Source organism: Leptonotus elevatus, chromosome 6 (genome assembly GCF_054856555.1).
Source record: "Leptonotus elevatus isolate MCC_2025b chromosome 6, RoL_Lele_1.0, whole genome shotgun sequence".
Taxonomy (NCBI): domain Eukaryota; kingdom Metazoa; phylum Chordata; class Actinopteri; order Syngnathiformes; family Syngnathidae; genus Leptonotus; species Leptonotus elevatus.
Window position 1 is genome coordinate 11,307,882 of NC_141244.1, and position 24,125 is coordinate 11,332,006.

The following is a 24,125-nucleotide window of genomic DNA, read 5'->3' on the forward strand; positions in this document are numbered from 1 at the left end:
GGTTGCCGGTGTAATGGCTGTCACTCGGCCAGGAATGTTCATCAGGACACTTTCACATGTCCATATTTGTAAAAGTGAATTCGTTCTCAAACGTTTTTACCTGGTTAAATAAAATACAAATAAATAAACATTCATACTTATTTGATGGGTTAGGTCAGATGTCATGAAAAAAAATGAAAAAATAACAACAACAAAAACACAAGGGGTTTTCATAATTGTTCCAGCACTTACTAACATGCAGCTCGATGTCATACACTGCCTTTCACCAAGATGTGTTTACAATAATATACTGGATTTATTGGGTTCCTAAGGAAGCATATTGCATTCACTTGAAAAAAAAAAAACCTCCTGTTTTTTTGACAAATTTTTGCGGGGAGCTTTGTTTTTTTGAGTATTTTTTTCTGAAAAACAGGCTGAAAAAAATTATTTAGAAAAACAGGAGGAACAATTACTCAGAAAAACAGATTTAAAAAAAAGATATATGATTATTATTATTATTTTTTTTTTTTTAACTCCAAGTGACTTGTTGCAGATTTGCTAATAGAGGAAGCGGACACTTTCCCGCACACCCACATACGCAATAAGATGGTCATATTTACTTACTGGCTCTCAATTAAGGAATGAATGTGTATAATGTATTGTGGTTTGTTTTCTAATCTTTGAGGGAAAACACTTTTTTATTTTTATTTTGAAAAACAGGGGGAAAAAATCTGAAAAATAATTATTTTATAAAACAGGGAAAAATACTCAGAAAAACAGAAGAATATATATATTTTTAAACAGAAAAAAATACCCCCCAAAAAATTTGTCAGAAAAACAGGACTTTTTTTTTTCCAGGTGAATGCAATACGCTTCTGTACATTCCATATGTTATACATTTTCTCCATAATAATCTGAACTTCTTGTTTTTGTTCTTGCCTTTGCTATCATGGATGAACAAGACTTCAGAAATGCAGGCAAAATGGGAGGTAATGCACAATTTGCAATGTCAAATGACACTAATTCAAGATTAAACAAGTTACAGCTCCATTATGATTGCAGCAGAACAATAACATTGATTTTCAGAGGCCTGTAAACTTAATTATTGATGTGGCAGGCAATAACGCTGAACATGAAGACAAAACATTACAGTTTCCTTGACCAGAGAAGAACTGACTTTGATGTGGACTATGAGGAATTCTGCAAAAGCACTTCTGAACTTCATGTATGTATTTGCCACACAGTTATTTTGAGTACTTAGTTATAACTTGAAATTGCAACACTTTTATTGTTTTCTGGTTCATTTAGGAGCAGCTGACAAAATTTATGGATTGCACTTTTGACAAAATCCAAAACACAGAACAAGCTCTTGATGTGCTTAAAAGATTTGAAAGGTAGTCCACTGTTTACGATTTAGTTTTCCCCTTGTTGTTCCCTGTTGTTATTTAAATAAATAAATAAATACTTAACCACGTAACTAATGGCGTCTTCTCATTTAACTGACTTAATGATTTACTATGAATACAATAGACTGGGAATCCCCAACCTCGGCATTGATGAGAAGTACCAGCATATTCTCAAGAGCTATGGCCGGGACATTGAAATGGTGTCCAATCTCTACATGAAGCAAAAACTAGACCCTCCGATTGGTCGAGACTTGCCCCCAATCTCTGGCCGGATCATGTGGGCTCGTCAGCTGTACAGCAGAATTCAGGGTCCCATGAATCTGTTCCAACAGGTTTATCATCATCATCATCATCACTGTCTTTACACATTAACATGTATATATTTCAATATATTGACTTTTTCTTTTTTACATCTGTATAGCACACGGGTGTTCTTTCCACACCAGAGGCTAAGAAGATCATCAAGAACTACAACAGGGTAGCAGCAGTTGTGATTGAGTATGAGATACTTTACCATCAAAGCTGGATGAAAAAGGTAAGAATAGAGGAATAAGAAAAAAAATCCGGTTGTCGTTCGCCTTCCCATACTCCAACATACCGCCACCATTTGTATCCAGGTCGAGGATGCCAGGCCTGGTCTACAGGCATCTCTGCTGGTCCGGTCAACAGAGACAGGAGAGCTGTTTGTGAACTTTGACCCCGAGATTATGAAGCAGATCAGAGAAGCAAACTGCATGAAGAGAAACAATTTGGAGGTCCCACTCTTTGCTGCTCTGCTGCAGCGAAAACAGGACACCCTCAAAAAGAACTTTAACAATTTACAGGTCACTATCAGCTCACACTTATTCACACTGAAAACGACGTTTTAAGACTATACAATGTTTAATGCTTTTGCTATTTATTTCAGTTCATGTTGAGTGAGAATGCCAGAGTTCGCGGGAAGATTCAGAGTGCCTTTGAACAACTGGCCATGCCACATGTAACTAAGGTATGGAGCGTGCATGTGTTTAGTGGTTTTTACAGTGTGTCCTCACCAGAAATAGGAATTTGTATTAAGTCACATACAGCATATTTTGAACACAAGGCAATTCATGACCCTTGTCACAACGCCTTCTTTGGCTCTACCCTCCCCCGACATCCCACTCCCACTAGGGATGTAACGATATCCAAACATCACAATACAATAATTATCACAATATTGTGGGGAGGTTGGCGGCATAAAAAGGTCACAATATTGTAAAAAAAAAGAAGAAGAAAAAAAAAGATCATACTTAAAAAAAAAAGCACAATATTGTGCTTTTGTACATAACAGCAATGTAAATAAACCAACTACAATCTCTAATAACACTTAATATTACTTGCTAATGCATGCACACATTGTGTTCTTCCACATATTGACTCGCTTCACAAGCACATTATGTTCCCCTTCATCTGGCAATTAGCGTGGATTTTAAACATTGAAGGGCCAAAACATGCCTTGTGAGAATTAAACTGCATTAAAAAACTAGCCACCAGAGGGTGCTAGAACTGCACAAATGCAACGACGACATTGTGGCAGTTTTGATATCACGATATTGCCGTTATCGTTACATCCCTAACTCCCACATTCGCAATTCTTCCAGTTATCTTCTATCGTCTCTTATTTCGCTATGTAGTGAGATATTTTTTTCCATATCCCACACTGTGCCTGCCACACCCTCACCCCATAGGAGCGTAGTTTAGAAGTTATTTTTCCCACTTCCTCCTTCCCCTTGTTTTCCTTTCGGGGCACTGCCAGCCTTCCCGTTAAGTCTCTCCTCTTTGGCATCTTAGTTTTATTTATTTATTTATTTAAGTGTTTCTTGTTTGGCATTTGAAACTGTGAATTGAATTTCACTTACAATGACAATAAAATTACATTTCTATTCCTATAAATAATGCACGAAAACATTGTATTTTGCTACATAAACTGTTTTTAGGACTGCGTCATTAATGTGCTAAAAAGAAAGCCATTTTAAGTAAATCGTTGTCAGAATTTCATTACAAGTACAGTATATGACACAACGACAGTGTGTAAAATAATCTGTCATTAACTTTACAGGTAGATGAGGTAATACAGCCAGGATTGACCTCCCTCAACTGGACATCAATGAACATAGACAAGTACCTCAGTACCATTCACAAATCCTTGGGTAAGTTAACAAAAACCCAATAAGATCAATTTGTCACTTTGTAATGAACAAGTTATTTTATAACTCAGCATATGCTGCGTCTGATGAAATTAAGTTAACTTTCCACTATGTGCATTTGTATACTGTGTGTGGTCATTCATAATTAATATACAACCTCATCACCTTGCTTCACTAGGTGCTATATTCTCATTATTTTCTTTGTATCTGGTTGTTTCTCCTCCTGGCTCTCCACACTCTTTCCATCACCTCATTTTCCTGTCCATTTCTGATTGCTTCTTGCTGCAGAGAATCTGGAGCTGTTGATGGACAGAGTGAATGACCTGGCCGAGTTCAGGATAGAAGCAGTGTTGCAGGAGATGAGCACATGCGCACTGTGCATTCTCCCAGAAGATGAGCCTGTTACCTGTGAGGACTTTGCTAAGACCACCAGGGTAAATGCATACATGGTGGTCAATAAAATAAACAGGAGGGAGTTGGCTGCATAATGTAAGATCCAATCAATTCACCGTATCATTAAGATGGGTGATTGGCTGGCGACCAGCTCAGGGTGTGCCCGCCTTTCACCCAAAGATGGGTGGGATAAGCTCCAGCATGTTTGTGAGCCTAAATTGTTGAATATATATCATATAATCTAGCACATCTGCAGTGTAGCATATTTAAAATAATCACTGGAAACTAGCTATTGATACACTGAAAGTGTGCACTTTTATTACCGTTCTTTTTTGCTGAATGAAATAATGAGCCAAAGAACCTCACTGAATCCATCATAGCCTTCAGGAGCTATCGTTGGGCCACAATTTCCTGTGACCTTGTGCATTTACTGTTTGTGTGTATAGGACTTGTGTATTAAGCAAGCCCAGAGTCTGCACACTAAGAGCCTCCAGGTGGAGGAAGCCGCTAATGAACTGATCAACATGCTGCTGGAGTTTGACCACAATCAAAGAGAGGAGGGTGAAAAAACGGAAGAAATCTGCCCTCAGAAGAAAACAGAAGAAAGTGCAGACAGGGAAGGTATTACCACTCCATTTTGTGAAAAATCAGATCTGATTTGATGAAAAAAAAAGTGTGACTTTTTATTGAGTTTAGTCAGACATCAATAACCTTATAATGGTGCTAACAGAGTCATTGAGCTCCTACGTTGTCATGACGACAATGAAAATAGTTCATAAGAATTTAATGTAAGTGCTGCTATCTCGCCAATTTACCCTTATTCTCTTCAGATTAACTGTTGTCAGCTAAAAACAGCAGTAACCATTTTTCTAATCAGACGTGTCAACACATGTCCATGTCGTTCAATAATGACTGCAGCACATTGTCAGATTTCAGATTTACAACAAGAATTACAAAGAATAAAACTAAGGCAAAAATTCTAAAGTACGGAGCGTGCAGTCAGTTGAGCACCCTCCTGTCCAATTTGCTACGTGCATGTCTTCCAGTGACGTGATCGCATCCTGTATACATCGGCCACAAAGTGCTCAACCGCTGCTCATCCTGACCAAACTTCAACCTCCATTGTCTTTTTATGCTTGATACAATTTGTATTCTGCAATAGAATGTTCATTGATCAATTTAACATGAGTTTCCCCAACTTGCATGATTCGATCATTCTACTCCTTCCTGCATGTGCAACTGAACATACTAGATGGATTAAATTCAACATTTTGCAAATCAGGTCCAAACAAGTAACCAAAAATTTCCGTTAATCCAAAAAAAATAAAAAATTACTTAAATTCTTACAGCAAAATCCATCCATCCATTATCTGAACGTCTTATCCTTCTATGCAAGGCTGGACTGGCCATCTGGCATACATGGCAGATGCCTGGTGGGCCAGCCTCCTTTACGGCCGATGTAATTCTTTTTAATTATTATTTTCCTACATTTTACCCCAAGAGACTGGCCCACAAATTAGAGGGACCAATCCGTTAATCCAATTTGAATATAGATAGCAAACTGAAACATCATCGATAAACGTCAGTAGCAAAACTACATGTTTGGCAGGAGTCGTGCTGGGTTGGTGGGCCTCAGTCAAAATGCCAGGGCCAATTTTTTTTTGCCAGTCCAGCCCTGCTCCTATGCATAAATGAATTCCGAGGTACTGCAGACGATTAAGCTCATATCCCACTGAGGGAACATTTGCGAAGGCAGCTTGTTAAAAATGTCCTTCCGACAAGAAACACCTTTAAAACTGAACACGTTCAAAATGACTTTGAGACAAGAAAAAAAATATTCAAACTGGCGAACATCTGGCAAACGTTAAGCAAACATTGCGTCCTTGAATGACTTACTTCCTTCGCAAACACTCACAAACGTTCGCCCCCTCAGTGGGATACAGCTTTATGCTTCCGCTGGAAGTAGAACCTGTAACATCATTTTGTGCATGTTTGTGCAAGTGGTGACCCTGTACAACAAATTTTGAGGGCCTCTCAGAAGCCCGCCTCCTCTCTAGAAACATCTTGCTACCTCCTGTGAGTGTTGGTCCGTCTTCCCCATTGGTGAGGAGGAGGAGGAAGAAGGATCTGATGAAAGTGATGGAGTTGGAGGCTCAGGAGCTGCTGTCACATTTCAACCACCGCAACGTTGATGCTTTGTTCAGACTGACACGCAACACTTTGGAGACACTCCGCAAGCGCATCCAGACCTCCCCACTTGCGCATTTCATGGGTGGGCCTTTGTTTTGAAAGTTTTTCCACATTGTAATAATCTATATTCATGAGGTCATGAGCAACTTTCATATATTCTTTATCTGTGTAATGAGTTCAAAAATGTCAAATTCTTTCCTTCAGGTGAGAATGACTCACCCAGGCGAGGGAAGAGCAACGGCCAGCAGGCAATCTTCATAGTCAATGTTAACCTCTCCATCCCAAACATTGCCATCATCCCGACTCTGGAGGATGTACAGCAGGCACTGAATAAGGCCGTAGAGTGCGTGGTCAGTGTTAGCAAGGGCGTTGGCCAGTGGAACAAAGAAAGGATCTCAAAGGTGTGTCTCTTGTGGCAGGTCAACTTATATCCTACACAGTAAATTCTGTAGAGTAAATTTGACTCCATTTAGAGTGGAACCAAATAGACTCAGTTTTAGAGTAATATTTACACTTGGAAGAGAGTGAAATAAAGATTTTTTTTTTTAAATCAATAAAAGTCACTCAAGGGTTGAGGAACAAACTCACGACCTTCAGCTTGGGAGACAGCTGATCTATTCTCTGCTATGTGTTAGTATATCCCTCGTCAGCTGGAAAATGTGTAACTCTTTTGGTCTTGGATATAAGCAAGCAGGAGGAGGGGCATAGATCAGGTGGTAGTGTAGCGGTCTCCAAAGCTGAAGGTAGGGAGTTCGTTTCTCAACCCTTGAGTGACTTTTCCCCCCAATTCTTTATTTTACTCTTTTACAAGTGTAAATATTACTCTAAAACTGAGTCTATTTGGTCCCACTCTATAAAAAAATCACATTTCCTCTAAATGGAGTAAAATTAACAGAATTTACTGTGCATTTTCTTTAACTTTTCAGATGAAACAAATAATCAAGCACTCCACAACTTGACCAAGACTCGATAAAACATTGTGTTTGGTTCTTTTGCAGAGAAAAATGAATGAAAAGCGAATAGCAGCATTGAAACCGGACAGTTCTGAAAGTGAATCCGAAGATGGAACAACAACGTACCGGAGCCTTGCGGGTGCAGCAAATAAATCATGTCATTCATTGGTCTTTTATCAACTTAAAAACAAACAATACTCACGTATTAATATACAATTATGTCTTCAATATTTTTAGTAATATTATGACAAATTTGTACTCCATACCTTTTAGATGGCAGCGCCTCGGACATATCAGCGTATGCGAGCCAAGCCATTCCCATCCAAGCCAGAAACTACTATAAAAGTGTTTCTGAGAACAAGGAGATTGTCAAACTGGTTTCTGTCCTTGGCACATCTATCGTCTCCAATCGAAAGGTATTCTTCCTTTTACATCAACAGGAAGGGATAATAGAAAGATAGCTGTGTGAATACAGTATACAAAATAAAAAATACAGTACAGTACATCCATGTTTTTCCCATTCCTTGTCATTCTGACAATGTTTTGTCATTATCCCTATATATAAGTCTAATGCTTTATTATTATTATAAGACCTGAACCATGAAATATACAAGAGAACATTCTGATTATTTGTAAATAGAGCATTTATTAGTCCTTTTGAACAAACAAACAAACAAAACAAAAACAATTGAAAATCAACTTCCACATATGACTTTTGATTTGTGTCATATATGATACATCCGGTCACAATGCTTTAACGTTGTACATTTATTGCTGTCAAAAATATAATAATAACAGACATATCAAATATATTAGTATTTCTAAAAATCAGAAAGAACATTTCCCACTATTAACTCTTTTACTACCACACGTTATCCAAAAAACAATCCCGAGAGTGCAAGCTGATTTTGACTCATCTTTCAAGGCAAACAAAATATTGTGTGCTATGACTATATAAACATGATGGGTATGAAAATCGCGTTCCATTCTTTCATTAGAAAAAAAAGTATGTTTCTACGTTGTTCCGTTCTTTAGTAATCACCATTTGAAAATAGGTAATTTGAGTGACATTGAAGATAAGGAAAAAACAAGCTTTTTGTGAAAAGATAAATTTTCTGCACAACAGTGACTTTGACACTAATATTTTTGGTTTAGTGACGCTCTGTGAAAAAGGCTTTGATTATTCACGTCATCCTTGAAAACGTTCTATTTCATCAGATTCGTCATGTTTCATTGTAATTTCATACTACCGGTAGCCCATTGAAAAGAGATACAATGCTGCCATCTGCTGGCCATAGTTAGTGTTTTTATTTTATTTCACAAGCCCATTCGATTGAGAAAAAAACAACAACATAGAAAAAAACAACAACATAGTAAACGTCAATTAACTTTTTTGGCGGTATTCATACGGATTTTAGTATACGCCATTAAACGTTTTTGGCGGTAAAAGAGTTCATAAGTATAGGTGTCTCTCCTTTCTCAATTGGGGCAATCTTGCAAGGTCGCTGGAAAAGCCATCATCTGGGTGATACTGCCCTCTAATGGATTATCTGTGCAATGCATGTGTCAGATCATATACGTCAGGTGGGAAAAAAATATTATACCCATGAAATAGAGAGCTCAAAATGTCTTGTATTTAATATTATACGTTTGGCGTTATAATGTTAAAAAAGATAATAAAATAATTTGTATTTTTGTTATATGTAATGTTATATGCGTGATGTATCGTGCGTGTTTTAATGTGTGTGGTGTGGTAATGTACGTGTGCAACACAACTGAGTATACAGCAGTGTGTAAATTGAATTTCCTTTTTGAGGGATCATAAGGATAACGAGTAATTAAATCAATTATATTGTGCAAATTTCCTGCTTGGTTGTGCAGGAGGTGATGCAGGCGCTAGATCGTTTCAGCAATTATCATCACATTTGGAGAATGGACCGTGCTGACACCATGCAAAAGTATGACCATCGGAATCAACAATATCTATTGGCGACACAATCACTTTACTAATAGGCAGGTAAAGTACTCCATAATTATATCATAGGGTTTTGCTTTTTCTCCAGGTTCCTTCAGGGTAGTCCATTGCTGTCAGAGTTTGAGAGCCAGATTCTTTACTATCGAGACTTGCAGCTGGAAATCAACTCTGAGCCTGAATGCATCACTGTTGGGCCATTGGCTCTATTTACAGGTTACATTATGAAGAACTTTATATTGACTGTTAACCAATATAATGACCAGTTGTGTTTTCTATTCTACAAGTGGATCTGAAGCTGTCTCTCACTGCTGAAACTAAGAACTGGATGGTGGACTACGGCCTGTACTGTAACAGGAAATATCGTTCCGAGATGGACCAGATCTTCAATTTTGTTGATGAAGCAGGGAAGAAACTGAATCGGCAGATTAAAGACCTGGATGACATTCGCATTGCAATGGCGGCGTTCAAGGAGATCAGAGAAAGTCAGATAGCCATTGACTTTCAAGTTGGTCCCATTGAGGTAAAGCAGTTAACTCTCCATGCATATCGTTGGCAACGGGCCAAAACCTTTGTAAGTCACAATTTGGCGAAAAAGTCACCCCAAAATCGATACTTTTGGTCAGTCTACAGGTGTGGGGGTCTTTCTTTTTTTCTTTTTTATTATTCACTAATTTAAAGTGTTTAACTTATTTGCTCCCAAAAACGTATATACAAATGTTCTATTTTAAATATTGCCATGGGCACAAAACCGTATTTATACATTTATTACTTATGTGTTTTTTTTATGCTAGAGCATACAGAAGGCTTTGATGCAGCTTCTGAACTGAAGAGAACGCTTAAAACAAGGGTAGTTATTACAAAAAAACGGCCAGCACGTGGCAGCAAAGTATAAAAGATCAACCAGGGCCATGTTGCAAAAAGACTCTTTTCCCCCAGTGTTCTCAACACATTCGTGAATAATGATTAAACTTAGCTATATTCTAATGCTAATTGCTACAGAAGGGGAACAGATACAAATCTACTTTTTTAGACTTTAATCTTCCTTTTGGTAGGTTCCATGTTTTTATAGCAATAGAACACAATATTGTGGGCCTTGCAAAATCAATCAAAATCCAGTAAAACAGGCAGGAGCGAAGGGGGTTGCTTTAGTCAAAATGGCTGTGAGTGAATGAGTTAAAATGTCTTTGAAGATGCAATGTTAATGCTTGAACAAACATGGCGTTTTTGGGGTCTCCTGAACAGTGACAATTTTGGAGGTACAAGGTTTTGGACCGTCGACAACGATCTGCCAATCACCAAAGGAAGGAATTTTCAGTCTTTAAATGTTTCACATTTCTAGAAACTGACAAATGAATGTACTGTACACTAAATGGTAGAAAAGAAAATACACAGCCCAAGCAACTTTCACACTTCAGTAAAAACTTGAGCTTTGGTCTAACAACGCAGACGCTTCCACCAACAAAACGTATTACCTCTCTACTCCCCTAACTCCTCTACTTGTGTTTTGTAGGAGTCTTATGCCATGCTTCACAAGTATGACCTCTCAGTGGCTAAAGAAGAAGCAGACAAGGTGGACACGCTACGCTACATGTGGGAGAAGCTGTTGCTCCGGAGCACAGAGGTGCAGAACGAACTGATTGCCTTGCAGCCGAAATTCAGAGCTGAACTATCTACCAACGTGCAGATCTTCATGGAGGATTGTCAGCAGTTTTACATGGACTATGACAAGGTAGAGTAACATAAAATGCATGCAAATTCTTCTCAAAGATAATAATACTTAGACTTTTCCCCTACGCTAGGATGGTCCAATGGTGGTGGGGTTAGCTCCTCAGGATGCCAGTGATAGACTTATCATGTACCAGGTATGACATTTTCCATATAAATAACAGACAATGGTCAATGGCCGTTGATGATGACTAGATTACCATTCTGCTTCCTCCCTTTCCTTCAGAATCGATTTGATAACTTGTTCAGAAAGTACATCACCTACACAGGTGGCGAGGAGCTGTTTGGACTTCCTGTTACCCAGCATCCTGAGCTCTTAGAAATTCGAAAGCAGCTGTCTCTACTGCAAAAGTTGTATGGCCTTTACAACAACGTCATTGAGACTGTCAATGGGTACAATGACATCCTTTGGGCTGACTTGCACATTGAGAAAATCAATAATGATCTACTGGACTTTCAAACGAGGTGAGAAAACTAATTCTCAATGAGACTATCAGACTCGTAAGTTTTAAAACATTAAACCTTATCCCTCACCATATATCCTCATTATGTACACCTTCACAGCTGCAACGTATACAAAATGTGTTTACAAATATAATAATACTCACTGTCTGGGAAGTAGTCATTTAACAATGTGTGTTATTAAGGGTTTATCTTGCCTACACCGAGAGGGCAGAACCCAATAGCACATAGCACAGCGTGTTTGATTCCAAGCGAGATGTCTTTCCAAACACTGAATACAGCAGGCAACATTCTTCATTGAATTGCCACAAACTGATCTCAAACCAGGGTTTCACTTGCAGGATTGTTTCCTTTGAGTCACACAAGCCAATGGGTAGAAAGCCGATTTTCAGCAGGTCAGAGGCAATGAGAAGGGCAGGAACAACCCAGGTTGGAATCAGGTAGTCAATCTGGATGCGAACGCTGGAAAGTCAGACATCACATGAAGACAACCTGAGAAAGCTCAAAATGGCGCGAGGCTGCTTATAAGGTGGTTGGACAACAAGTGCCTCAGCTGGCCTCAGTTGGGTGCTGCATTTTACCACAGCAGTAGGGGCAGGTAGGACTGATTTTCACATCTTGCAGTGAAGATGTATTGGATCAGAATACAATGTTCGGGTGTACATCAGGCTTTTTGCCAGAAACATTTATTGACTCTTGATCTGGAATATGAAAAAAATAATGAAAAAATCTAATGAGATAAACTTCTCCCGGAACGTGAAAATGAAGGGTAAACAATTACCCTTTTTATAACCTCTATATAAATGTTTTTTTTATTTTATCAAATAGTGCATCACCACATGAAGGCCTGAATTATTTCAATATCCCATTAACACTTCGCAATAAGTCTCTGAGGGTTCGTTCATTGGGAATGTGAAGAATTATTAGTCTTTATTTTTGTTGCCATAAAGTTCTTAGTAAAGATTTTCTAAGGCTGTATGCTCTAATGCAGTTGTGTCATTTTTCAAGCGTGCGCACATACGCCCCAACGTAAAATGTGGGATTTATCAGTTTGGACTTATGCGTGGCGATGTGCGGAAACTTACGCAGTGAAACAGCAGGATACAGACATCGCCAGCAAGCTGAAATTAAGGACTTCCCAAACATTTTGAGTCATAAATTAATTGCAGCCACATTAAAAAAATTATATTAATCAATCCCACCCCCTCCAAGGACGATTGTGCTCCCCCCCCCCCCCAGGTGTTGGGGGGATATTTTCATAGGGGTTGGCTTAAAATCTTTGGATGGCACACCAAAACTAAAAGCTATCATTTCAGGATATCATAATGTTGTAGACAACCGGCCAGTAACAAGACTTAAATGCCTATTAATATACAGTAGTTTGGTTACTAATGATCTAACGTGCAAAGAGTATACCAGTAGGCTTACAGTTACAATTTTGAGTGCCATTTTGTAGGAGTGGCTCCATTGAGAACATGGTACTGGTATACAATGTCGTTCCGAAGCTTGGTAACTTTTTTTTTCTTCTTTTTTTTTCTTCTTTTTTTTTCTTCTTTTTTTTACTGCAGATGTCGCAAGCTGCCTCGGGCTCTCAAAGAATGGCAAGCTTTCCTGGAGCTGAAGAAAATAATTGATGAATTTAATGAGTGCTGCCCCCTATTGGAGCTAATGGCAAACAAGGCCATGATGATGCGACACTGGAAGAGAATTACAGAGGTCGGTAAAACAATGCAATGCCGTAAACACAGTACACTTGCTAACGTTCGCCATCTTTCTGCTGCTTTGAGCAGGTGACAGGACATACATTTGAGGTTGAGACTGATACTTTCAAGCTACGTAGTATTATGGAAGCTCCTCTACTCAAGTACAAAGAGGAGATTGAGGTAAAATGTGTAGTCTGGTCCAAGATTGTTCATACTTTTTTGAGTTAGCTTAGTAGACGAATATCAATTAACTATGGGCTGTGAGATTGAATGTGTCTGACTCTGTATCTGATTGTCTGATGCAGGATATTTGCATTAGTGCAGTGAAAGAGCGGGACATCGAGCAGAAGCTGAAGCAAGTTATTGCAGAGTGGGACAACAAGACTTTTACATTTGCCAACTTTAAAACCCGCGGGGAGCTCTTACTGAGAGGCGACAGCACCTCAGAAATCATCGCCAGTATGGAGGACAGCCTCATGATGTTAGGATCGCTTATTAGCAACAGGTGTGCTTCTATCACTATTAGGACGTACCAGAACATCCGACTTTGGTATTTATGACGTCAGTAGTAAATGTGGCAGTGAAAGGATGATGTTCCCTCGTGTGCAGGTACAACACCCCATTTAAAGCCCAGATACAGAAATGGGTTTTGAATCTGTCCAACACCACCGACATCATAGAAAACTGGATGACTGTCCAGAACCTATGGATCTACCTGGAGGCGGTGTTTGTCGGGGGTGATATCGCTAAACAGCTTCCAAAGGTAGTCCAAATTATTCCCAGTCCTTCAATAATCTTGTATAATAGCTGAAATGAAATGTCATTAAACTTAAGATATGGAGCTCAAATCCTTCCACTTGTAGCTCTTCTATGTCATTAGATAAAGAGGCCTACTTGATGTTTTGATTTGGAGTCAAGTGCCAGTACTACCCGAATTAAAAGGAAACAAAAACGATCTGTTTATAGGAAGCAAAGCGTTTCTCAAACATTGACAAATCTTGGGTGAAGATCATGACGCGGGCCCATGATATGCCCAATGTGATCCAGTCATGTGTTGGAGATGAGACAATGGGACAGCTGCTTCCTCACCTCTTGGAACAGCTTGAGATCTGCCAGAAATCTCTAACAGGGTGAGAACCTTATTAGCAAGTCCATGCTAAAAAAAAATATTGTTACTGTGTATGCGTGTTACATCGTTTCTCAACATGCTACAACAGCTATTTGGAGAAGAAGCGTCTGCTGTTTCCTCGATTCTTCTTTGTCTCTGACCCTGCCCTGCTTGAGATCCTGGGTCAGGCGTCGGACTCCCATACCATTCAAGCCCACCTCCTTAATGTCTTTGACAACATTAAATGTGTCAAATTCCATGACAAGGTAAACGTGTGAATCTTTTTTGAAGTGAAACGACATTGTTTTGTGTGTATACAGTCGACCCCCACTATTTGCAGGGTATAGGGGACTGGGCTGGCCTACCTAATTGAGGCCCATTGAACTGCATTGGGGAATTTATTTTTATTTTTATGAACCCATAAAATTATTTAGCTGATAAACATTCAATATACATTTTCCATGAATACCAGGGGAAAACTGGGGAACCACCTCTAAAAGCCACCTAAAAAATTTACAAAAAATTATTTTAAAAACTGTTGGAAAAAAAAGAAAAAAAACATGCGAGTCCATAAGTACACGGGAGTCAACAGTATATCAATTTAAAAGACATGGTAGATTATTTAAAGCAGGCATCAATTTCCCTTTTCTTAATATAACACCTGCTGCAGGTGTATGACCGCATCCTGGCTGTGTCCTCTCGGGAGGGCGAGACTATGGAGCTGGATCGACCAGTCATGGCAGAAGGGAATGTTGAGGTTTGGCTCAATGCCCTCCTGAAGGAATCCCAGAGGTCTTTACACATGATCATCCGGCAGGCTGTCCTGGCCATCCAGGAATCTGGCTTCCATCTTATCGACTTTCTCAACTCCTTCCCTGCTCAAGTGAGTCAAAGGCAGCCATACTTTCATGTATTCATTGTTGGACTAACTTTTAGTCAAAAAGTTGGGTCAAATGAATAACCCCCCAAAAAAATAACCCAAAAATTGGGTTGCTTTGTGGGTTATTAACTTAATTTTACCCAACTGAGTTGGTTCTGTTCATTTTTGACCCAATTCAATTGGGTTATTCAATTTACCCAAAAAGTTGGGTCAAATGGATAACCCACAATGTGGGTTATTTAATTGGACCCAACGTTTTGGATGTAATAGCTCAGAAGGTTGGGTCAGTTCATTTTTGACCCAATTCAATTGAGTTATTCAATTAACCCCAAAACTGGGTTCAAGCGAATAAACCACAAAACAACTCAAAAAAATTGGGTTGCTTCAGAAAGTTGGGTTATTTAATTTTTGACCTAATTCATTGGGTTATTCAGTTAACCCAACAAGTGGGGTCAAACAAATAAACCAAACAACCCAAAACATTTATTTGCTTTGTGGATTATTAGTTTAATTTGTTTAATAACTCAAAAAGTTGGGTTGTTTATTTTGGACACAATCTTTTTTTCTTTTTTTTGTGTCTATATTACGGACATGTAAAGAAAACAAAACAAATAAAAAGAAAGAAAATAAACAAACAGAAGTTTAAGATATAATAAAAGCATAATAGACACTTACACATGCTCGAAAGGGGGTAGGAGGAGGCTATATCTTTGAATTTAATTATAATCATGACCAGCTGTTAAAATGTCAGGGACGTCTGACAAATTGTACAGTTAGTTCGGGAATTTGGGGATTTTATTTTATTTTTTTACAACATCAAGGTATTGCCTAGGTTCTGGTGAACATCTAAACAATGTGATTTTTCTTTGCTTCCTTATTAAAGTTCACATGATTTTACAGTCTATACATTAAAATAGACAAGACAGAGAGTAGACAAATTAGGGCATGCAATGAATGACAAGAAGGAAAGATCAGTAAAGACAAAAAAAAAAAAGAAAGAAAAAATGCAAAAAATTGATCATGGCTTGTTGATGTTTTATTTAGGTGGGCCTGCTGGGCATCCAGATGATATGGACAAGAGATTCTGAAGATGCTCTCACTAATGCCAGATATGATCGTCGTATTATGGCTAAAACCAATCAAATATTTTTAGATCTGCTCAATACTCTGATCGATATGACCACAAGAGACCTGAGTGCTATTGAGCGGACCAAATATGAGACTCTCATCACGATCCATGTACATCAGAGGGACATATTTGATGACCTCGTAAGTATGCATATGAGAAATTAAACCAAAAAAATGCTATTTCTGCGACGTTATACTGAAGAGATGCCTGAACAGTATAACAACAATTCCTTTTGTTAAATCACTCAACAGGCAAGGCTTGAACTGTCAGAGTACTATTACAGTATCTGAAAAGAGTACAATCAAAGAGAAACACATTCAGTCTTTTTTTTTTTTTTTTTTTAGATGTTATGAAAGGCTGTTTTTTGGGCACAATAATTGCCTTGCTTGTCACCAAGGACAACAAAAGACACATTTATTTGATGTACTGTGTTTGATTTCCCTTTGTTATTTAATTTGACCCATGTTTTCAAAAATATTTTTTGTCTACCTCTTACCTTCACTTCAGCTTTTCTCTCTCTTTTCTTTTCCTTCCTTACTCAACATCATCCTTCTCAATGCTGCCAATTCAATACATAAATTAATTTCAGTAATAGCTCCTTGACTTGCATCTTCCCCACCATTTCTTTCTTATCTACAGATCACTGTCTTATTTTTTCACCTTTCACATTTGTAACCTCCATGTTTTCATTATTTTCTTACCTTCCACCCACCATCTCTTTGTAACACTGTCTCTTCATATCCTGACCCTTTATTTTTGACTCTCCGTCCTTATTTATCCTGTATCCTCCTTGTTCACTTTCGTTCCCAAGTGCCGACTGCATGTCAAAAGCCCCGGAGACTTTGAGTGGTTGAAGCAGTGTCGTTTCTACTTCAATGAAGACTCCGACAAAATGATGATCAACATCACAGATGTCGGCTTTGTCTACCAGAATGAATTTTTGGGCTGCACTGAAAGGCTTGTCATTACGCCTTTGACTGACAGGTAAGTTCCACGCGTGACGTTAAATAAAAAACACAGAAGGACAAACTGAACAACAAAACCAACAAACATAGTGTATTTATTTAATTAGTTCATAATCGTGCCATTTAACGGATTGGATCACTTGTTTGTCGTGTCAATCAATATTTGAGCACATTTGTTTTGGTCTGGATTGAGATTGACTAAAAGGTAGTTGAAATGATAGCAGATAAAATGTTTGGATTTATGTTATCAAAAAACAGGACAGCGTTTGTGTTAACCCCTTTAACACATTGATACAATTCAATATGGGGAGACTTGCACATCCCACTATTGGACTACAGCTAACCAGTCCATCATGCCTTGATGTGAACAATACTTCATTTACGCAACAGTCAGTCAATAAGAGTGACAGGGACTAATTTGTTGAGCGCAACACGGCTCACGGACAGACACAGTAATCAAGCTACAAGCGTGGTCTGACATACACACAGCAATGGGAAAGCAATGTGAAGCGACAGGAAGTAAGCCGCCGGCATCTGTCAGTAACATGCTGGCTTCATGCGCTCAGATACAAAAACAGCTTTGATTTCTTCTGCTTTATTGTTTTCCTTGCTGCTCTGTCACTAATTTTTTTCCTACTGCATTATGTCATTGTCTGCCCTTCATTATCCCTCAGCCGTCGCCTCGGGTTCAAAAAAGAGATACAACAGAAATGGACAACAGGAAGGACAGTGATCATTTCAGACCAAAAAAAAGTTTAAACTACTCTTTTCAAATTTGCTCTTAGTTAAAGGCCAGGCTTTCCCCATAGAAACTAAAGTTAGTTATTTATTGATGGTAACCTCCAACCTCATTCAGGGGCATCATCATCATATTCAATAAGCATTACAACTTAACATAAAGAGAGAATTGGTCTCTTATTTCAGGAAGCACTATAGAGAAGTTGTGACCTTATGAATGTGTGAATGTAAGTGTCTGTTCTATGTCCACATATATGGCGTAGGTGCTACATCACCCTTGCCCAGGCACTTTATATGAGTATGGGCGGAGCACCTGCAGGCCCTGCAGGAACAGGTAAGAGAGACACCCCAAATATATATTTTTTGATTGTCACAAACTACCTGAGATTTAACATTTCAAGAGTTCAGCAACTAAACAGCTTTTTCATTTGAGAGCCTCATACAGAATATTCGAAGGATGCCAGGGCCACTTTGGCATTCTCTGACTTTATTAAGCTAATAAGTCAATCATTTGTGTACTATAGTTTAGCTCCATATTCTCACTTGATTTCACCAACCTCAAACCTCCACGCTGCGTCCGCATTGCCGACACCGCGCACCCAGTGGACGGGGGCTCGCCGGAATAGGTGCTTCTGTTCTCGGTGCACGCCTTCCTTTGAATCTGGAGCTCATAATGTTCCAAGTTCTTCCCACGGCCCCGCTCCAAGTGGCTCGGGATGATAGTTTGTGCATAATTAAGCGGGGGAAGGTCTGGATTCCGCCAGGCGGCCCGGCCTCCACTGGAGCTCCAAGCGGGTTAGGAGCCGGGCGGTTGCCGGGGATACGCGGACGTAAAACAACAGTGTTTTCTACTTCCCGATTATTTTATTTTGTTACATGTATGTAGACCAAGTCGTTAGTTTATTGGAAAAAAAATACAATTGTATTCTACTTATAATGAGGTGAAGTGTTGTTCATATGCCGTAGGCGCTCTTCTCTGCCTCCTATAGCCTGGGAGAATATTGACCACAGCGGGGAAAAGCCGGGCTGAGTATGATGAAGGCAGCAAAACGTGTGCTCGCAGGCGTACACGCGTCAAGCAAACCCTTCGAAAGTAGAGGGCGCGGATCGTGGTCTTCATGAAATTGAGGGGGACCCGTCCCCTGTGCTATCTGCGCCTGTGCACTCCACTGTGTCCCACTAGAATAGATGCGCCCCAGGCCTCAGCCAATCTCCACATTCAGAATCAAAGGAAGAGTAATCGGTAATAAAATGACAATTTTGAAAACCGTGTACTTGATGATCTTAATATCTAAATATCTGACTTCATTAATTAAATTACAAAGAGAAATATTTCTATTTTAGTTGTAAATAGTTTCTCTGCATATTTAGAAAAGCAGGCTGTCAAAAGTTTTTTTTTGGATATGCTAAAGGCCGCTAGCGAGAAAATGTACGGCGGGCCGCAAATGCCCCCCGGGCCGTACTTTGGACACCTCTGCACTAACATTACAATGAAGGCAACAACCCCAACAAATCTATGAATCTCTGTTTTGATGCAACAACTCATTCTTTTGTTTTAGGTAAAACTGAGACCATTAAGGATATGTGTCGTTGTCTGGGGAAGTATGTGGTGGTCTTCAACTGTTCTGACCAGATGGACTTTAGAGGTCTGGGAAGAATATTCAAGGGTAAATAGAAACACGTATGCTAATGTCAACGGTGCTGACTACAGAAGATAAAGGATTGTGCCATCATCACTGTATTTAAAGCAACTGATCTGTGAGTAGCCTGTGTATGATTCGTAGGTCTTGCTCAGTCGGGCTCATGGGGATGTTTCGACGAATTCAACCGCATTGACCTTCCCGTCCTGTCGGTGGCAGCCCAGCAGATTTCAATAGTGCTTACCTGCAAGAAAGAACGACGAAAAAACTTTGTCTTTACTGATGGAGAAAACGTGGAGATGAATCCAGAATTTGGGATCTTTATAACAATGGTCAGTGTCATATTCATACATAACCCAGGTTATTTTCTGTATACTCTCATACATGGGAATAATGTCATTTAGAGGCGCTCCCAAAATGCCACACATGTGTCAGTATTTCTACTCCTCACAAAACGGTCTAGTCTATCCTGAGTAAGGCGCATCAAGCTAGTTTGCAGTTTTGTGTTGCTGGAAAAGTGAACGAAAAGCAACTTCTGCTTGAGTTACACAAGCTGTAACTGTTTATGATAGCGCTAGCGTCAGTGACGTGCAGTGAGCTCGAGGTTTGGGTAGGCAGGCAGTCGCAAATTGAGACGCACACACCAATTACAAATTTGTGTGTCGGCAGGCGAGTGTACAACGTATCCTAGGGTGACCATATTTTCATTTCCCAAAAAAGAGGCCACTCAGCCTGACCTCGAGATCTGTTTAATTATAAATAATAATAAATAAATAAATAATAATACATAAATAATAATAAACAATAAATAATAAATAATAAATAATAAATAATAAATAATAAATAATAAATAATAAATAATAAATAATAAATAATAAATAATAAATAATAAATAATAAATAATAAATAATAAATAAATAATAAATAACACATTCATTCAACTTATTTCTGTGTATCGGGTAAAATAATCTGGTCAATTTTCCGTTGCATTTTCCTTTTCTATCGCATCAGTTTAACAAGTTGTTCGTTACCGCTCTTGTTTTTTTCCCCCCTCCAGAAACAAAACACATTGTGCATTCGAACCAATCAGAGCGGATTGAGGGAGGGAATAAACTAATGACAAATTGTGTATGACTCCTGCAACAGTCACATTAATCACAATATTTCCATAATTGGCTCTTTGCACATAGCAAAGTAATATGTTGTGTTTGGTGACCTCTAGTCTCGAGTTATCATCTGAGTATGAGCCTCATAAAGATGTATTTATTTATTTTTATTCCAAAAGCAACACCAACATTAAACCATGAACACTGTTGTGTTCCAATGTGCCCATTGTCATCCAACCATGAAATTTTTCGTAGCGATGTTGAACTTACTCTTGATTACGTGCCAGAACCTGCATTCTTGGACACCACATTACACGAGAACATTATTTCAAACATTTAGACTACAAAAATTCGCAAGATATATTGATAACATTTGCTTCTATTAAAACTCATTTGCTCCCAAAAATTTATAAATATGTTCTATCTTAAATGTTTTAAGTGTCCCAAAGACTTATGTATAAGTTTTTTTGTTTTTGTTTTTTTAATGCTAGAGCATTTGATGCAGCCTCTGAATTGCAGAGAACGGGTGAAGCAATGGTAGTAATTACAAAAACGGCCAGCAGGTAGCAGCAGAGTATAAGAGCTCAACCAGGGCCGTGTTGCAGCAAAGCTCATCTACCCACAGTTTTAAACGGATTTGTGAATAATGATGAAACTTAGCTATATTCTAATGCTAATTGCTGCAAAACGGAAACATATAGAAATATACTTTTTTCCTGATGAAAGAAGAGACTCAAACCTTTCTTTTGGTAGGTTCCATGTTTTTATAGCAATAGAACACAATATTCTGTGGGCCTTGCAAAATCTGTCAAAATCCAGTAATTTAGCCGGGAAAATGACTGGGAGTGAATGAGTTAAGGTAAGATGGGGAAAAGTTGCCCATTTTTTTAAGAAGGCTTGCATTCACGTTTGTGAGTTTTCCTGTGCTGCTTCATGGATCGGAAGCAGAAAGCACTGCCACTAAGATGTAAACTTTTGCGGCAAAGTAGATAAATAGAGAAGACATAGTTGCTGTCCCTAAATTGCCTTGGCAATAACGAACCTTCTGTGTTGATGGAGACACTGATGGCTGTGTTGGGCTCTGCTGATCCCTCATTATTGTTAATACACATCTTCCTGCGTCAGCTTCCCGCACCGGTACACACCACACATGCCAGTTCCCCTCTCCCCTCAACAAAAGAGTAACATGCTATAACTAAATCACAATAGAGCATGTTTGGATTGACAGATATCACATAGTGTAAGGGATGTGGAATTATTAATCGTTAATCTAAAATGCTCTCCACAGTCACACTTTTGCTCTTTGGAAACCTTTGGAAACTTTAAACATTTCCAACAACATTAAACTGTGCTACACTGGCTTGATCTGCATTAGTTATGATGGATGAGAAACTGTCTCAGGTAATAGAAATGCTGGTGCCTACCGTTTAAGGAATGTCTGTAAATTCATGATTATGCAATCAACTCGATTCATCTCTCTTTCATTGGTTAACCTGGAAATACTATGGAGAATAAGGTTAATTAACTAAGGTGGCAAATTGCTGCTGCATATCTAAAGATGTTCCTGGATATCCCATTGGAATCTTTATCCGAACATGTTTTATAGAGGGTGAAAAACAAAAAAGTACTGTTTTTATGAGTGCAGTTTTTTTAATTGACCTGCACAATATCTTCTACTGAAATTACCATACTTTTCAGCTGCTGTCGTGGGTGGGTTGCGTCAGGAAGGGCATTTTATGCGAGTTACTTGCTGCGGCAACCCCTGAATGACATAGACTAAGGCAAAAGTCAAAACAAACTACAATTACCATACTCTTAGTTGAATCACAGATTATTGTTCTTCTTGGCACACCAATTATCTATAAAAAAAAGATAATTTATTATTTCCTATCCTGTGTATGCTCACTTGCATTTGCGTGTATGCTTGTTTCTGTGTGTGTGCTCACGTGTACAGAATAGTTCATTAAATGTTGGGTTTGGTGGCAAGCGCATTCTGTGGTGATTCCATATGGATTTTGTTCGCTGAACTCATGACATTTTTTCTTTAAATGCAGAGGTGGAAAATCCAGGTCCAGAAAGTAAAACCCTGCCACAGTTTTGCTTTAGCCCCAGGTGCTCGCTAGCGAGCTCCCTAGCTCCCTGGATGCTCGGTTACCTGCTAGGGACCTAGCTAGCTAGCACAAGGAGCTAAAGCCAAACTGTGACAGGGTTTTTACTTTCTGGACCTGGATTTGTCACCTATGCCATTATTACCTTTCTATATATTGTATATATACCTGAAGCAGATTTTGGCCAGATCTACCTAATTATAGATACGCTTACTTTTAGATATATGTTTATTTAATTCAAACTCACTCATATCAGCCTCTGCCACATTCATGTCTGTAACATACTTGTCTTACCTGACCACTCAGAACCCGGGTTATGCAGGGCGACAAGAACTCCCAGAGAACCTAAAGATCAACTTTCGCTCTGTGGCCATGATGGTTCCCGATCGTCAAATTATCATCAGAGTGAAGTTAGCCAGCTGTGGCTTCATAGACAATATGGAGCTGGCTCGCAAATTCTTCACACTCTACAAGCTCTGTGAAGAGCAGCTCTCCAAACAGGTAAACAAAGGCCAAGACTGAATTTTCCCGCAATTATTTGTTGTTTGATTGGTTAGTTATCTTAAATTTAATTACATCAGTCGGAGCTATTAATCACATTGATTGCATTAATATCTGTGAATAATCGAGATAATAACAAATAGAGCATCAGCCATGACTTCCTCTGCGGGAGCCTGGCAGTGCGATCACCTCACCACTGAATCTAATTTTAGTACTGTTAGTTTGTATGAAATGAGGCACTCAGGTTCTCAACATTTTCCAGAAAAAAAACAATTTTCAAGAGTAAAAAAGACAGACTGTAGTGATTAAGAAATAGCTGACTTGACAAATTGTTTGACTAAACCATCCAGGTTCACTATGATTTTGGCTTGCGGAACATCCTCTCCGTGTTACGGACTCTGGGAGCAGCCAAACGAGCCAATCCCAGCGACACTGAGTCTACCATCGTCATGCGGGTCCTAAGGGACATGAATCTCTCAAAGCTGGTCAGTTTGAATGATTAATTCAAATAAATAAATGATTATTGTTCAAATAAATCTACATGTGAATATATTTGATAGATCGACGAAGATGAGCCACTCTTCCTGAGCTTGATTGAGGACCTCTTCCCAGGCATTCAGCTTGATAAAGCAGGCTACCCTGAACTCGAGGCAGCCATAGACAAACAGGTAGAATATGTTTTCTGCATGGTGATGGTAATGTTATCATCCGGAGCTGCTCTACTGCTTCAGGACCTGGATGACTTGCTGTGTCGACCATCAGTTCAAGACCTTAAGCTGAAGCGCACTTGGGCTTGGCAGAAAGGCAACGATGCAAAACATAACAGCAAGTCAACTTCTTGAACTTCTTAAACAAAACCAAATGAAGGTTTTGGAGTGGTTGTAGTCAAAAGTCTGGACTTGGATTTGAGTGAAATGCTGTGGCATGACCTTGAAAAGGCAGTGGACAACCCTCAAATATCTCCACAGAGATGTGAAAGACTGATTGGCAATTATA

The 24,125-nt window shown here is 39.0% G+C and overlaps 1 protein-coding gene across 1 annotated transcript in view; it reads left to right on the forward strand.

Annotated features, from left to right (window-relative positions):
• Positions 1-24,125, forward strand: part of dnah5 (dynein, axonemal, heavy chain 5) — a 93,553-nt gene that overhangs the window by 14,600 nt on the left and 54,828 nt on the right. Inside the window, exons 12-46 of the mRNA XM_086079430.1 lie at positions 942-968; positions 1,097-1,204; positions 1,288-1,373; positions 1,510-1,717; positions 1,807-1,920; positions 2,003-2,209; positions 2,293-2,373; positions 3,466-3,556; positions 3,842-3,987; positions 4,393-4,567; positions 5,985-6,218; positions 6,341-6,537; positions 7,135-7,228; positions 7,363-7,505; positions 8,971-9,047; positions 9,153-9,277; positions 9,349-9,584; positions 10,575-10,793; positions 10,864-10,926; positions 11,016-11,254; positions 12,820-12,967; positions 13,042-13,134; positions 13,260-13,459; positions 13,564-13,717; positions 13,921-14,084; positions 14,172-14,328; positions 14,733-14,945; positions 15,987-16,211; positions 16,883-17,055; positions 18,038-18,108; positions 19,334-19,441; positions 19,559-19,746; positions 22,935-23,129; positions 23,480-23,614; positions 23,690-23,797. Of these exons, the coding sequence (XP_085935556.1) occupies positions 942-968; positions 1,097-1,204; positions 1,288-1,373; positions 1,510-1,717; positions 1,807-1,920; positions 2,003-2,209; positions 2,293-2,373; positions 3,466-3,556; positions 3,842-3,987; positions 4,393-4,567; positions 5,985-6,218; positions 6,341-6,537; positions 7,135-7,228; positions 7,363-7,505; positions 8,971-9,047; positions 9,153-9,277; positions 9,349-9,584; positions 10,575-10,793; positions 10,864-10,926; positions 11,016-11,254; positions 12,820-12,967; positions 13,042-13,134; positions 13,260-13,459; positions 13,564-13,717; positions 13,921-14,084; positions 14,172-14,328; positions 14,733-14,945; positions 15,987-16,211; positions 16,883-17,055; positions 18,038-18,108; positions 19,334-19,441; positions 19,559-19,746; positions 22,935-23,129; positions 23,480-23,614; positions 23,690-23,797 (5,202 nt within the window). The remainder of the gene's footprint in view (positions 1-941; positions 969-1,096; positions 1,205-1,287; positions 1,374-1,509; positions 1,718-1,806; positions 1,921-2,002; positions 2,210-2,292; positions 2,374-3,465; positions 3,557-3,841; positions 3,988-4,392; positions 4,568-5,984; positions 6,219-6,340; positions 6,538-7,134; positions 7,229-7,362; positions 7,506-8,970; positions 9,048-9,152; positions 9,278-9,348; positions 9,585-10,574; positions 10,794-10,863; positions 10,927-11,015; positions 11,255-12,819; positions 12,968-13,041; positions 13,135-13,259; positions 13,460-13,563; positions 13,718-13,920; positions 14,085-14,171; positions 14,329-14,732; positions 14,946-15,986; positions 16,212-16,882; positions 17,056-18,037; positions 18,109-19,333; positions 19,442-19,558; positions 19,747-22,934; positions 23,130-23,479; positions 23,615-23,689; positions 23,798-24,125) is intronic.